The sequence below is a fragment of the Odontesthes bonariensis genome, chromosome 15, assembly GCF_027942865.1.
Source record: "Odontesthes bonariensis isolate fOdoBon6 chromosome 15, fOdoBon6.hap1, whole genome shotgun sequence".
NCBI classification, from domain to species: Eukaryota; Metazoa; Chordata; class Actinopteri; order Atheriniformes; family Atherinopsidae; genus Odontesthes; species Odontesthes bonariensis.
This window is the reverse complement of record NC_134520.1, coordinates 14,909,468-14,924,977: the sequence shown is the minus strand read 5'-3', so window position 1 is coordinate 14,924,977 and position 15,510 is coordinate 14,909,468. Positions and strand designations below refer to the sequence as shown.

At 42.7% G+C, this 15,510-nt stretch overlaps 1 protein-coding gene across 1 annotated transcript; it reads right to left on the bottom strand.

Moving 5' to 3' along the window:
• Positions 1-2,139: 2,139 nt before the first annotated feature.
• rgmd (RGM domain family, member D) lies at positions 2,140-14,979 on the bottom strand. Its single transcript, XM_075484319.1, has 5 exons — positions 14,940-14,979; positions 11,457-11,494; positions 9,438-9,586; positions 5,311-5,822; positions 2,140-3,778 (listed from the first exon to the last, which is right to left on the bottom strand). Exons 2-5 carry the CDS (start codon positions 11,489-11,491, stop codon positions 3,086-3,088), a joined length of 1,389 nt encoding a protein of 462 aa, XP_075340434.1. The 5' UTR covers positions 11,492-11,494; positions 14,940-14,979; the 3' UTR covers positions 2,140-3,085.
• Between the last annotated feature and the right edge of the window lie 531 nt (positions 14,980-15,510).

Here is a 15,510-nt window from a genome sequence, read left to right as displayed (position 1 = left end):
TTCCATTTTTCAAAAACGCGTTTTCCCTGTCAGTCAGCGTGAAAAAGCAGAGATCCCCAATTTGAAACGTTCACAAGTTGTCAGAAAGCTCTCCGCCTTTCAACAGACTGAGGGTGTTTCATACGGGGTTATTATACAAGCTTTGCTGCCTGACAGTCCTGTCAGATGGCTGCATCTCAACAGATGACATGAATCACTCAAGAGACTTTCCAGTTTTGTTTAAAATGATAAAGCCAGTGAAAGGACAAAAACAGTTTGAATGTCATCAGTGCAAATCACCGATTATACATTGTGAGAAAATGGTGTGCTTCGATGAAAGTCGGGGTGAAAAGTAAAAACGATGCAAGCAAAAACAACTGAATTGTTTTGGAATTGCTCCGTAGAAATAGCCCAGAATTCCTATTCCTGCAGAGTTAAACTATAGGAATAGGTACTTAGAGGGAGTACTGATGTATGTTCATACTGTCTGTTGAGCAGGAAATGCCCCTAGTGACTAATACATGCTGTACGCTGTGTTATTGAATTACTGCTTTTAACACATCACAACGTTAGCAGCATTTTACTGTTTTAAAGACTGAGCTCTTTTCATATATTACATACAATTAGGTAGTTTAGTCCAGTGGTTGCGCCCCATCAGTTCGGCTCCACTAAAGGCTCACCAGATAAATTGAATGTTGAGAGCCGATGCAATTAGTTAAGTCGATCTTAACATGACATAACCATAACGATTTGTATAAGAAATTAGCGGTTAAGGTCATTTTTGAATGAAAATCCCAAATAGTCGCTCATTCAAGCCTCTAAACTGAACTGCTTTTATTACTTGATAATATGTGGTGATAGAATGTGCTTTTGGGCTGTGAGTCACAGAACAAGATGCATGATGATATCAGCTTGATCCTTAGTGAAAGGCGTGCTCCTGACACCTGACCAACTAAATGATTCGTCTCAAGACAATAACCCAAACTGTCATAAGTCAAAGTCTTTGAGAATGTTAAAACTCTGCCATGTCTTGGAATGCCAAATCCACATTTTAAGCAGCTTGTAACTTTATGTGAGGGACAAATATAATAAAGACATAAGCACAATAACCAACTGAAGTGTAGTTGAGCAGAAAGTAGTGGGAGATTGAGTCAATGTGCATATTTCCTCCAGCGGACGCCCCAACACAAGACACCGACAGTCTCTTCTTCCATTCCCCCATAACCTACCTTCCTCTCAATCTTCTTCCAGCCTTCTCCTGATATTAAGAATGAGGTGATGAAGTCACCCAGGAAAGACCTTATTTAGGCCGTCTGAAATGTGTTTTATATGTGAAAGAGCACAGAATGACACATTTCATCTGCCGTCTTCCTTATCATGCAGCTCTCCATTGCGCTGCCTTTATTGGAAGAAATGGGACATGGAGAGATTAAGTATTATTGCATGTGTGATAAAACACGCTGTCACTCAAAGTAAAAATCAGGGTACCTTTAACTCAATCCAAGATATAAATTACATCCAAGTCTGCTGATTATGGAGTATTAATTCTTAATGTCTTCATAAGGAGTCTGCCCAAGCTTCCTTAATTGCATTTCTAATGGAAATGAAAACCGATCACAGCCCCTCTCTCTGATCATGGCTGCGATTCTTCATATCTAATGCAAATATTAGCACCGTGTACCGATGCCGTTGGCTCCAGCCTGGTGCAAACCGTGGACCAAATCCTATTTGGAGCCATGGAGGGCTCTGACAGACAAAAGCAAAGCCAGCAGCCAGCTCAGCATTCCAAAGTAACATTTACACAGGGGACCGAGAACATACTGTGGAACCCTACAGCTACGCAGCCAGCTTGTCAAAGCTGTCTTTCTGCTACGAGCTGTGGGACCTTGTGGAACGAGGACACCACCAGGATACAACTGGTTTTGCAAGCACATGGTCGGGAGAATTACTCCGGTACTGTAAAACACAGCGTAGTTTTGGGAAAAAAAATTTTTTTTTAAAAAATTCTCCTTTGGATCTCATCTTATGAACTATTTCGACCCAGTAACGCCAGAGGTTTCTATTCATCATTTCTGCTGGAAGGTTGTACACAATATTTAACTTGTCAATTTAAGACGAGGAATGATAGGAGCGACAAAGAGAAAAGATTCTAGTCTGGAGTGTCCACCATTTTAATACAGAAAATTAAAGATACAGCACAACACATATTAGTTTACTTTTCTTACAATGACTCAAAATAACCTACCGAACACAACAAATGGAAAACATATTACAGTTAAAACATCTATACACAGGCAAATGTACACAATATAGAACACATATATACACACTCTTTTAATATATTATTATATAAAGATTTGTGTTTTTAACCTTTAAAACTGGAAGCCAAACAGCTTGAAGAGGGAGTGTTTCACAGGAAATGAAAACGGCACTGACACATCATTCTTTAAGGATAGGTAGTTTTTACACAGTTGTTGGATCCTGTTTCTTTAGTTTGCCAATTTCTGGAACAACAGATGGAAGAAATACAAGATCATATTTAAATACACAACACTTGCTGCTAAAAACCATTAAGTGCTATTGATATTACTGGATTATACAGGATCTAGAAGCCACATTGTTCTGAATAGAGTAGGAAAAAAAATGCATACATACTGTACGGAGTCATACTCAACTTCATACATGGTGGAGTGTTTAGAGGTTGTGCACATTTTCAGTAAAATGAAATATTTACAAAAATGATTCAAAAAGGCGTGCGAGTGTCTTTGCTTAACTGTGAGCGCATGTGTGACGCACACGCTTTCAAACTCCAATCACATGACGGTTTGCTTTATACATTTCTGTTTCACTGCGATGCGTGTATGAATCCAAAGTAGATGCAAAGTGGGACACTGTCATCTTTTCAAAGTGAAATCCTTCAAATGACAAAAACAGTAAAGATTATAAGATTCATGCCCCCCCCCCCCCCTCCAAAAAAAAAATACAATTATAAAAATGTCTGTGCTCAAGTCACTCTTTCCTCAAGCTGGTAATGCTTCCATGTCCTGTTTGTGTCCATGCTCCACTTTTTTTTTCCTCCCACAAGTGATTTAAATTGATTTATTTTTCACAACAGCAGCAGAATGAGGAGCAGGACTGAGAGCAGGGAGCCTTGTGCTGCAGCCAGCGTCTGTGACGCTCCTTGGTTGTAAACATGAGGAGTCCTTGGAAAATTCTGCTTCAGTTTACTTGGTGGCAGCGCCTTTAAATCCTCCAAAGCGCCATAGGCAGCCATAGAGAACTCGGGGTCTCCTGTGGTCAGCAAGTCAAACACACAGGACTGAAAGTACACATCTTCCACCTGCAGGGTCTCTCTACATTTTGCTGTGGCTCTCTCCACCGTGTAGGTCTGGTGGGGAGGCCGCAGAGGACCCAGCTCTGTGTTGGTGCCTTGCAGGCGGGGCTGCTGGCCCTGACGGCTCAGCGTGTGCTCCTTGATGAGCTCGTTGCGCGGGCAGCCGTGCAAGCACAGCTGCAGACCGCCACTGTCCTCGGAAAAGTCCAGCGTGTCTTCTGGCATGCGAATGGCGAAGGTCAGGTAGCTGCCCACGCGCCGGATGATGATGGAGGTGCCGATGTACCGGGCCTGTATTTTCACCTGCCGCCCCACTCCAGAGCCGCCTCGCTCTGCGATGGTCAGGCTGCCACTTTCCCCGCCACTCCGAGTCCCATCTTGAAAGGCCAGGGGCAGATCCTCAGTGGTTGCCTGGTACACCTTCTGATCTGTACAACCGTGGTAGGATTTGAAGATCACCGTGATCTAAAATGGAGGGAAAGCAAAACTAGTTTAAAATAACAATACGTTTTCGTTCACAACAAACATTTTGACAGGAATTCATAATAGAAATAAAATGCTGAAGCATTTCCTGAGTAGTACATATTACAGCCACTAGGTGGCAGCAGGAAACAAATGTTTACAGGTTGGGTCAGCTGTGTTGATTCATCACACAGGCCTGATTGTAAAAAGTGGCAGCTGTTTTCTTTGATATCATCTTGAATAAAATCATTCAAAACTGAATTAGTTTTATTGACCAATGGGGAGGGGTCTGATATTCACATTTATCTTATATTTATAATTGTGAAAAAATAAAAAAATAAATGTTTCTAAACATAAAACATGATGTGTAAAAGCATTTAATCTTCATTTCTACTCTGCTTACACCATTTGGGTTTCGTCGATTTGTACTTTAGCCAAGCTCTGAACATTTTTAACTCCACATTTCTACCGTGTTTCTTCACAAAGCACTGCCTGTGGTACCGTTTACACTTGAGGGGAATACTGTATTTGATGCTTGATTTCCTGTCTTAAGTCTGGCAGTGGGAAAAAAAGAAAGAAAAAGAAAAAGACTCAAAGTAGGATGGGGGCATGGGGGTGTGAGCAGAGATACAGCAACAGCACACGGTTTCAGTGGGCTGCACAGCCAGGACACATTGCCAGAGCCAATTCTGAAACCTCTCACGCAATGAGACACGTTTTGTTGTTTCACACGTAATTTGCTTTGAATCAAAAGAAATAAAACAGGTGGGTTTAGGGCAATCAGTGACAATCAGTGTCAAGGAAAAGCATTTGTTTACTATCAGAGCAAAGGAAAATGGACAAAAGTAGCCACAGGCAGAATATATAATGAAAGGTTTCAACAACTGCAAAAACTGCAGGGAAAAGACCAGCCACTTTAATTAACAGAATTTAAAAAAAAAAAAAAAAAAAAAAAACTCCTCAGCTGCTGGGCCAATTATTCCTTTATTTTTCCAAATTATTCCATATTTACACAAAAAGCACCGAGTTAATTATTTGACCAGAGGGGTGAAAAAACATTCCAGATCGTGGCGGTGGAGGAAAATGTTTGAGTGAGCGTTAATCACTACCATATGACCACCCATGTGTTAAAGGTAGAGCACTCAAGCATGTCTGCGATTCAACACCACTGAAGGACTCCCCTCCTCTTTTCTTTTCCCCTTACAGATCTGAAGGAGCTCCAAGACACGAGGAATGCTGGAGACTAGAGAGGCACCGTGGAATGACGATTAACTTCACATGTTTGATACTTTTCGGCAGCGCTGGAGCTAGCACGCTAGCACTTAGGAAGCAGGCTACTTGTGTAGGCCTTCAGTTACAAATTCAGTGCCAATGCGAATGGGCATTTTTGATCTGGACATGATCACAGATTTGCAGATAGCCACTAATGTGTCAAGAGAAAACAATAAAGGAAAATAAAGTAGCTTTACAAACAACTCAGAGAGGAGATGATCAAGGCTAAAAAGCTGCTTTTGCTGCTCAACACGCACGCTTACCTTGCTGGTTGCCGTTGCGCTGGAGCCTAGAACAACGGGCACATTGGTCACCTGCACCGACAGGAAGCGGTTATCTATCAGAGGCCACGCCCCTTCTACTTTGCAGGTCTGAAACTCATCTCGGAAAGTCCGCAGGTGCGGGTCTCCGAATAATCCACAATGGGCGTACTTCTTCTGCTGACTGGCCGAGCCCGACAGGAGGACCCGATTCTCGTAGTCGCAGAGCTCCGACACCGCTGGTCGAGACGTGCTGGGGACCTTGGCGGAAGAGGTGGGCCCATCACTGGAGCAGTTGTGCTGCGAGAATAACTCCTTAATGCGAAAGACGGCCGAGTGGTAGACCAGGTCACCCCTACAGCTGCGTGCCTGCCGCCGGGTGCACAGGGCGTAGGCCCGTAGGGCAATGCAGTAGTCCACATCTAGAGACACGTCCTCCTGAAGACCAATAGTGGGTGAGGTAGAAGCCACGTACTCCGCATTACAGCGCTGGATTCGACACTGCTGGCAATGAGCTGAAAAAGCAAAAATGATGATCATTAAAACTGAAACTGCAAGATAATGTTACAATTAGTTTGAAAAGGTTTTCCAGAAGGGGAATTTCTCTGCAATTTTTCCAAGGGCAACCCCACCTATCCAAAAATAATAGATATCAAACAACTTTAACAGTAATATTCATATGACACATTTATGTCAGAATGTTTCCAATATCCCATTTAGCTCAATCAGGAGAACATTAAACTCCATATGCGTGAGCTCACGAGACCCTGATCCCAGATGGCGTTCCAGAATCAGTCTAAACTTATTTCCCTCAACTCGCCCTCACAGAAACAGCTTCATTGTAGAAGGGAACCAACTAATGTTCGTTTGCCTGAGGGTGTTGAATGTGGTTTGGCTGTCGGTGAGGTAATTGAAATCCATTAAGCTACAGTACACAGCACTGTAAGGCTCAACGTGTTGGGGTTACGAACTCAAAGAGGATCACAAGAATAATATCAGAGTCCCAGTTGCTCAGCAACTCAGGATCCCAACTGGAAGCTGGGAGGCAGCGGGGCAAAGTAGCACAGCATGCGATATTTAGGTGGTCGGTTTAAATTCTGAGCCTCAGGTTAAGTAATGACTCACACGTGGGTTATTTATTACCAAGGAACACAAAGAAATACAGCTACAACTGTGAGAAATAAGAAAAAAGTGCGGATATTCATCAAATTCATTTGAGTTTTATGGCTACTTTTGGATGTGAAGTCTGTGCTGACTGGGATATGAACTCCTGCTGCAAGGTAGAAATGTGTCCATCTCAGAACAGAATGAGACAGAATCTCAAACATATACATCACTTTTACTGAAAAAAAAAAAAATAATAATAATAATTTTTAAAAATTGGGATCATCTGCAACACAGTGCTCTCCAAATTATGCAGAATACTCTTCCATTTACTCCACTTTATCACCCAACAACTTGGACGAGGACGACAAGAAAAACAGATCTCAGATGAGTCTCGTGAAACGAGGGAGCGGCAGAGATGACTAAAATCTCTCAGTGACTGTACAAGTAAACACGAGCTCAGATAAATCTGTGATGGAGTGTCAGAGGTCAGGTTAGACGCATCCCTCTTCCGAATCCCAGCCTCGCTGCGAGGTCACCCGAGTCTGCCCTGATTGACACTTTCTGACTATCTTTGCCCGAGCAGCAATCAACCACCACGAATCTCCCCAAAGGGTCTTTACGCTCTAGGTCTTAAAGAGCTACCAACAATTGTGAAGGCCGGAGAGGGAAACATGAGAACAGAACAGGGAAAAGCCACACAAATGGCACCTGTATGGGCATTTCATAGATTACTACATGCAAGTTAGATACAGATAAAAAGAGAAAGTCTTGTCAACATGGTGCGACATGAAAAAAAAAAAAAAAAAAAAAAAGGGTTAAACGCTCAGTTTTATCGGTTGATAATTTAGAGACCGTGGAGACTGATGGCTGACACGCAATGTCAATAACTTTTTTCCTTTAAATCTAATAACATAAATAAGCTTGAACAGGGCAAAGAGAGATACAAAACTGCTGAACCCCAGCATCTATTCAACGCTACATGGTCTTTTGTCTCTTTTCGCTCAGGTCATTTAATCTGCTCTGTCAGCAGTGCATTTAGGTGTTTTTTTTCTTTAATGCATCTGCTAAATAAACGGAAACGGTCTTCAGCAGCCCAGCCCCCCCCCCCCCGACTCGGTTGCTTCCACGGCTGATGTGTCCACCTTAATTTCCTTTTTGTTTACTGACCTTTTTCAGGGTAAAAAAAAAAATAAAATAAAAAGCCTGCCAAGACCGTAAAGTAGTCGATTAATGCCTATCCTCTACTAATGGCCTTATTAATAAGTCTATCAATACTCAGTTTCTCCAGCAGAGGTACCACGAATACCTTTTTGGATCCAAAGCCACCTCAGGGTTACAACAAAAGCAGTGGTTATTGGCTTTTTAATACTAGCAGTGATGCTACAGGTCTAACGATTTGAATAGAAGAAAAACACAGATGAGTATTCAATACAAGTCAGTGCCTATTTTCAAGTGATTTCAGATACTACTTTTGCGCATTTGAACCACAGAATCAGCTTTTAAGCCAAGCTTTAAACAAGCCTTTACAAAAGCCCCCCAAAAATAAGGAGGAAACATGAGGTTTCTGCAAATCTTGTGCAAAGTGATGCTGGACAGGTAACAGCCCTGTTTGAATCATTCTGCAATGATCTCCTTGTTTAGATAATAATAATTAATTATAATCTAAGCAGCGACCAGCTACTTTTGAAAAAAAAAAAAAAAAAAACTATAAAAGTTGATGGGATTTCAGGTCAATAAATGCAATAATAATAATAATAATAATAACAATAGTAATAATAATGTTGTATAAACAATTATTTTAGTGGTGGCTGGGGAATTTCAACATCTTACCCAACTTTGATAGGCTGAGAGTTTAATAAACGTGCCTAAACTGAACTTAATCAACAATAAAAAAAAAAAAAAATTACTGGGATATTCCTCTGTACCAATGGCGGGAAGACAGTCAAAATAAAAAATTGTACGGTTTTGAAACTGTCCTCAGAGATGGCAAACATTACATGGTTAACAACTGAAAAAAAAAATATCTATAAATCTTTATCTTGATCAACACAAAATTGACAACTTGGCCAAAACCTCTAAGTGTGGTGGGGAAAAAATAAAAAAAATAAGCTCTCAACTAATCAAAACCCATGTTTTTGAGTTTGGCACAAAGATTCCCGACCTCGGGCTGAGATAGAGGAGCGATCAACACGTTCAGAGGCCAGAAAAAGTTGGACCCCCATGCATGGTGGCTAACAAAGTTAATAACTGAAGCATGAATAGATTAAATGCCGTGCTCCTCTTTAGCTTTGCAGCAACTAACAGAGCAGCAACCGGTTGGGAAAGTCACAGCTACGTTTAATGCAATAGAAACAACTGGTTGGCGGTGTTTTTTTTGGGGGGGGGGGGTTTAAAAGAAAACACAAAGCTCCGTGGTTTCCCCTTTGGTTTGACTGCGAGTGCTGAACGCGAGTGGCTAGTGAGCTATGCTAACTCAGTGAGCTAACCCGTAAATTAACAAAACTTGGTAAATAATCAACCGCACCCATGCGCGTATGTGGTCAAAATATGATAGCCGTTAAGCGGTTAGTAGCACACCGTTTAGTGTGGTTGTGTGGTGTGAGAAAAGTGATAAGTGCAACCAAAGAGAAGTCCACAAAGTGCGTCAACTCGTGCTGCTCGGCTAGCAGCGATACAAGTGTTGCAGTGCAGGGCTGGAGGCTGGGATTCTGCAGCTACATACAGGACATTAGTTACTTTGTCCCCGGAGCGGGCGAGAAACTTTGGAACAACAGCGACTCCCCCCCACCCACCCCCCTATCAGGTAACGCCGAAAAACGTGCAAAACTTGGGGGGAAACATGTGCAAAGACGTGCTGAAAGAAAATATCGACAAAAGTCAAACTTCAAGCACACAACGCCGGGGAAAAGTTAACTTTTCTTTCTCCACCTTCATTCCCGGTGAGTGCGGGACACGGCTTTGCATCGCATGCAGGACAGGAGTGGGGGAGCACGGATTGGGGAAAAAAAGAAAGCACCACTTACCTGGTCGAAACAGCAGGGAAAGTAAAACCATCGTCAACGTTACACAGTCCAAAAGCTGCCGCTTAGCCGTGATTTGAGGTCCGCTTCTCCCCATACCAATCCATTCAGTTAGAATGGAGTTCCTCGACTGCTTCTCATTGACGCTGCGGCTGCGGGAAATCAGACAAAAATTCGTCTTCCTTCCCAAGCGCTGTCATTCAAAAGGGGCCCTGTCTTCAGGGCGGCTCTACGAGGGAGGGGTCTAAAGTGTAGACGGGGCCCAGAGGTGATTGCTGGCCAATGAAAGACTAATTATTCGCTAAACACTTGATATTTACGTGTAGTGGCAATTACTGTGGAAGAGGACAGTGGAAAAGTGGTTTGAACAACAGTGAGGGTGGTGTGGACTTATAATTGCTCTGAATATTACCGTATAATCACAGAGTGTTGTGGTTAGAATAGTTATGCAACTGCTTATTATCCGTACAAACACCATACATCTATGCCAATGTCAGAATCTGGAACTTAAAAAAAAAGTTTTTAATTCAGAAGTGAAACTTCTTCACATGCAAAATGAAAACTTTATGTAGCAGGCTCAAATATCCCGTTTGACCTGAGCCCCCCCCCCCTTAAAAGAACAAATGTTTGTGTGTTTTCAGCATCAAGCAGGATTTTGTCACCTGTTGTTTTCTCACCCCAGTTTTAGTGCTTAAACTATGGGGTTTGATTGAGGATTGTGAGTTCAAAGTAGCAGACATAGCTCTCTTAGCTTATGTAGTGAGTCATTAAAAATGGTGAACAAGGCCCTTATTTTGAGGTTAGATCTTGCATTATCCTCACACCAAAGAATGAGAAGTCATCGGTGGCGTGAGGCTGGTGCTTAAGTCGGAGTTTTTTTTTTATCTCCATCGAACATGTTATCGTTGCAAGTTTCCCTAGTTAAAGCTACGTTTCCCCTGACAATAACAAGGTTATTGTTTGCTTTTGTCCCCTGCAAAATTCAGAGAAAACTCTCGCCCCAATTATTTTTCTCTGGGCAAATCTCAGCGTGCTATTAAATTTTCCATTACATTTTCAGTTAGCAACTTGTATGTTACTCTTTTCCCTTTGTGGCCAACTTTCCATCTCTCTCACTCCTTCTACGACACTCTGTCTTTCATTTGCACAGCTGCTGTGAGCCCGGACCATCTGCGAGCAGCACAGACTCACCAGATTTCAGCCCCTCTGTCTGAGACACACTCTGTGGTTTTCGTACCACGCAGGTGAAGAATGTCAGCGCGCCAACCGACTAATGAATAAATTACCGGCATTAAGTAGGTCAGCAATCAAACTGTGTGCAATTTCTATAATGGAATGAAAAGTTAAAAGCGTTGTTTTGGTGCAGCTGGAACATTGGGGTTGTAGCTGTGGGTCTCCCTCTGCACCTCCCTCCTGATTTTATGAGAGAGAAGTGAACCCAGACAGTTATTGGATCACTGGTTTTTCTGTACACATGCAGGCTCTTCCAGCAGTACAATTGTGTGATTCAAGGGGCCTGTCAGTCTTGTGAAAGGTCTTCACAGGACCTTGTTGGTGTGGGGCTGATATGTATACACAATACCAATCAAAAGTTTTTGGACACACCTTCCCAAATATATACCATATATATATATATATATATATATATGTATGTGTATATGTATAGTGAGGGTGGGGGATGAAGACAGCTCAGCCCAAATGGAACGTCTGGATTGTTCTGAGCTGCCAGAAGGGCCTCTGTCACACTGGATCCACTGTGCCAAGTTTATGCCCCCGGAGGGATCTACCTTGCTCTGTTTGTTCAGCTAATTTTGGAGCCCTGCTTAGGTGATTTGCTCTATAGCTGTGCTTTATGGTCATACTTTAACCCCCCACCCCCCGCAACAGGTTGAACATCGAATTCACAATAACCGTTTGAGTGCAGAGCAGTAACACAGGATGGCAGAGAAACCTGTTGGCTAATTTGCGTATTTTGAAGCATAAGAAAAATGAATTTCAGATTTTTTTTCTCTTTTTCCTCACCTGTTATGCGTGTCTTCCAATGAAAGATGTGGCATTTCCTGGGAAAGAAAGCACAACATTTTTGCCTCATTTAATGACAGATTAGGATGGAACACTTCCTTTGTTTTTCGTCAGAGTGACGAAGCTAATAATCTGTGTGCCGAATGTGTCCTATGCAAAAACAGAAATAAAAGGAAGCGAAATCAAAGCCCTAGTTTCACTCAATAAGCTATTGTCTAGCAAGTGATCTGAGGTTCCACACTGTGGTGCTGATGACCACTGAAGCAAACAGTTAATTGATCCAGGTGGATGGTAAGGATGAATTCAGCACATGAAAGAAATTCAGAGACCGCCTGTCAGGCTTGATGGGTGGAGAAAGAGCTCTTTCTTCTTTTTTTTTGTCCGTATGAGTATTTTGCATTGCATGCCCCAGCACATATGTATGCGCTGTTTTGTCTAAAACATGTTGGAGAGAGTGGAGGAGCGGGCGGACGACGAGGGCGCACGTCGGCTGAAAAACAAGAACAAGTGACCGTCTCACAGTGGCGCACTTGTTCTAGTACAATACAACATTTATTTTTATTTATTTTTTCTTAAATGTTTAGCCTAAAGGGGCAGCTCCTTCAAAAAGAAAAAAAAAGAGAGGATAAACCTTCAAGTCTTCAGAAAACATTAAAAATGCTTGAAGTCGAAAAGAGCTAAAATGAATGATCCATGGCTGAAACACAGGACAGGGAATGCAGAGTGAAGCAAGAGAGTGAGGAAGAAAGAATGGGGGAATAGGGGGAAGGGAGGAGGAAGGGGGAGAGAAGGAGGGAGTGAGGGATTGGGTTTCCTCTGACAGTGTGTCTGGGCAGCTCCACATGTTCCTCATTAAGGTCCTCACACTGTGGGACCAGCTCCACACCAGGATGCTTGTTTTTGTTATTAGGCCCAACTTGCTGTGGTCTAGTGGAAGCTCAAAAACACGGCCAGCTCAGGACTATCTCCACGGCTCGCTGTCCTCAAACCAATTAAAAACGACTGTACGGATATCACATATCTGCAGCCGAACATCCCGAAAACACTGCGCATTACATGGAACCGAAAAACTTCACATCGAACCTAATACGCATGCACATAATAGTCACATTTTTGACCTCTAAAGCCACTTAATTGCACAACCCTGAACCATCTGTTGGCTTTAGTTATTAGCAGACACAGTAAACCTTGAACAATTTCGCTTTTCCGGAAATTGATTGTTTACAAAATAATAAAAAAGTACAGGGGCAGGAAATTGATAAAGTTTCATGCCTCTGATTTTTGTTTAATTTCATGCCCATCCAGATTTGTCAACTGAGACATGTATCATGTTTCTTCTAGCGGCTGATAACATCAGAGATTGGAATCAGAGGTAGCACGCGCCCTCTGTAGCCTCTGCAATCACCACGCGGCTGCAATATAAGAGCCACGCTTATTGAATTTAACACAGGAACCAGAGTAAATAGATTGTTTATTTATGTTTGGTTTTTTTGTTTGGTTGTTTTTTTTTTTGTTTTTTTTTGATGGCCCCGCTCTGAAATGAGGTGGCTTACAGCACAGCTGAGACAGAGAATGAGAAGGAGATGTAGAAAGCGAGTCTGCTTGGTACAGGCCGCTTGCCGTTAGAGGGGGATCTGTTATCTCTGCAGAGATAAGGGAAACTGTGGTGTGAGTGTATATGAGGCAGAGCTGATAGCATCTCCACTCAAGGATCCCACTTACGGCTCTCTGATTGATAGCTGACAGCATACACAGGTGGGGCTTTTGGAGTGTTTTTCTAGGTACCCCTCAGTAGGTATCCATGCAGGCATCTGTTTACTGTGTTTCTTTGAATCTATTGTCCCCGAGTAAACAGGAATTATCACACATGCATGTCACCTGTATAGAAAGTTTGCTAATCAGGTACCTGTACTGCTCATAGTATTCATGCGAAAGCAGCAGAGGGGCGAGGTTTTTTTTATATTTACTCATTTGAGATTTTCTGCGATTGTGTCAGCGTAACTTTAACACAACTTCACGACACAAAACCAAATCCCCCCCCCCCCTCCTCCTTCCGGCCTTTTTCCTCCAAGAACAAATGTTGACACAGCATCAAGCCCTATGCTCATGAATAGACAGTCCACTGACAGGTAACCCTAGCTCTGGGGTCAAGGGGTCATCCCAGCCTGATGAGGGATGATGAGCAAAATAAATGGAGAGCACCACACAGAGGGACTTCTGATGTCCTCAGCCTAAAGGGAGAGAGTTCAGGGCCATTTGACCTCTGACCCGCGCACTGCCTGTATGTTTGTGTCCGTTGTGTTTTAAGGGTTGAACCTCTCCCAATGCACAAACTCGTCAATATATTTCTGGTTCTTTTTCCCCGTTCAAAGGTTTCAGTTTTCATAAAAAAAGACTTCAAGGTGACTTCAGTGATCAGCCATGAGGCTTATTCCAAAGCGCGACTTTGTTTAAACACGCTCTCGTCGGGCTCTGTTCACTCTCAGAAGCCAAAATGCTTGCATGCCTCCACACACATCAGCTCAGCACCTATATTCCAACTTTCATACTGAACCTAGGTGTGCGAGAATGTCAATGTAAGGCAGAGAAAACACGCACACCTTGAAAATTTTGTTTGGTATTTCAGATCTTCTCCATTTACAAAGACGGATCGGCCCGGTCCAAGATGCTGAATGTTAGATTTCACGAATCATCTTTGACAGCAGTTAAGTTTATGGTGAAGCAGAAAAAGATATTTGGATGCTCGGCGCTCTTCATATAAGGGTTAAATTCCGTGTCGGATCTTTTTCGTGATGTGGGGGTATTCTTGTGAAGCTTATCCCGCATTTGTGTCAAAGCCCTCACTTAACCCGCAACAGTTGGTAGCCTATTGTTTCTGCCCTGCCCCCCAAGACAACTGTGCTGAACCAGGAATAGATAGAAAGACAATAACTGACGCAAGTGCAAATCAAACCATTTTTATCTCTTTTTAAATTTGTACTCAAGGCGTACTTTTTTCCACTCTTCTTGAACCGATTCAAAGCATTGAAAGGTGGGGGAAATCGTCGCGGGTGAACAGGGTCGATTGGCTCACATTGTTGCATATAGACCTACTGAGAGCAGCTCTGTAAGGTGTGGAACAGTTTGTGTGAAGTGCTGGAAATCGATATGACTGTTTTCCTCCCCTTTGCGTTTCAGCAGATGTTTCCCACATTCACAGTAGACGCCACTCCTTATACGGTTATATGGGATCAGTCATATCGAAGACATAAACCAAAATCACCTCTTATGTTAGTAAAGGTCCCATCAACACTCTGTCAGGCTACAAAAGATATTAGTCTTGCTTACTACATTGGATTCTGTATTAAACAAGAATCGAGACAGACATTTCAAACAAATGAACAAATTCATCTTGAGATCTTGATTAGTAGTCTCAGGTGTGGAGGGATCTGAGGATGTTATTGAGTCATTCCAGAGTGGAGAACAGAGAGAAAAGAAACTTACCTTGGATGAGTATGCTTGTGGTAAAATCTGTAATGGGAATTGGAGTGTTTCTCTGACAGCAGTTTGAAATGGCTGACAGCGTTAACCCTCGCTCCCCCTACAACTTCAGCTGGCCAACTAAGAACCCAGGCGGCTCCAGGGACAGATAGCCATTGGAATCAAGGCACATGACAACAGCTGTCTGTTTCACGATTCGGCACTTTGATTAGAGCAGGATGGTAGTGAGTGATGCGGCCTAATTCCTACATATCTGGGTAGGGCACTTCTGAGAGGAGGAGAAAAAAAAGTGAAAGCACTGAATGGAAAAAAGACTGAAGCACAATCGCATGCTTGCAAACACGTACTTGCAAACACACCCATATTGATTTAACAGTTAGACTAGTCATTTTTAGAGATAGGCATAGGCTTAAAACCATGTTTCAGACTTGGAGAGCTTCCCATATTCTTCAAAGTCCATCAAACACACAAACTGAAGGATATGAGTGCAGCCAAACACTGGCCCCACTGTAAGCTGAGCATGTGTGCAGCAAGACTATGCTTGATTATCATCCCTCACAACCCCAGCTCCCTC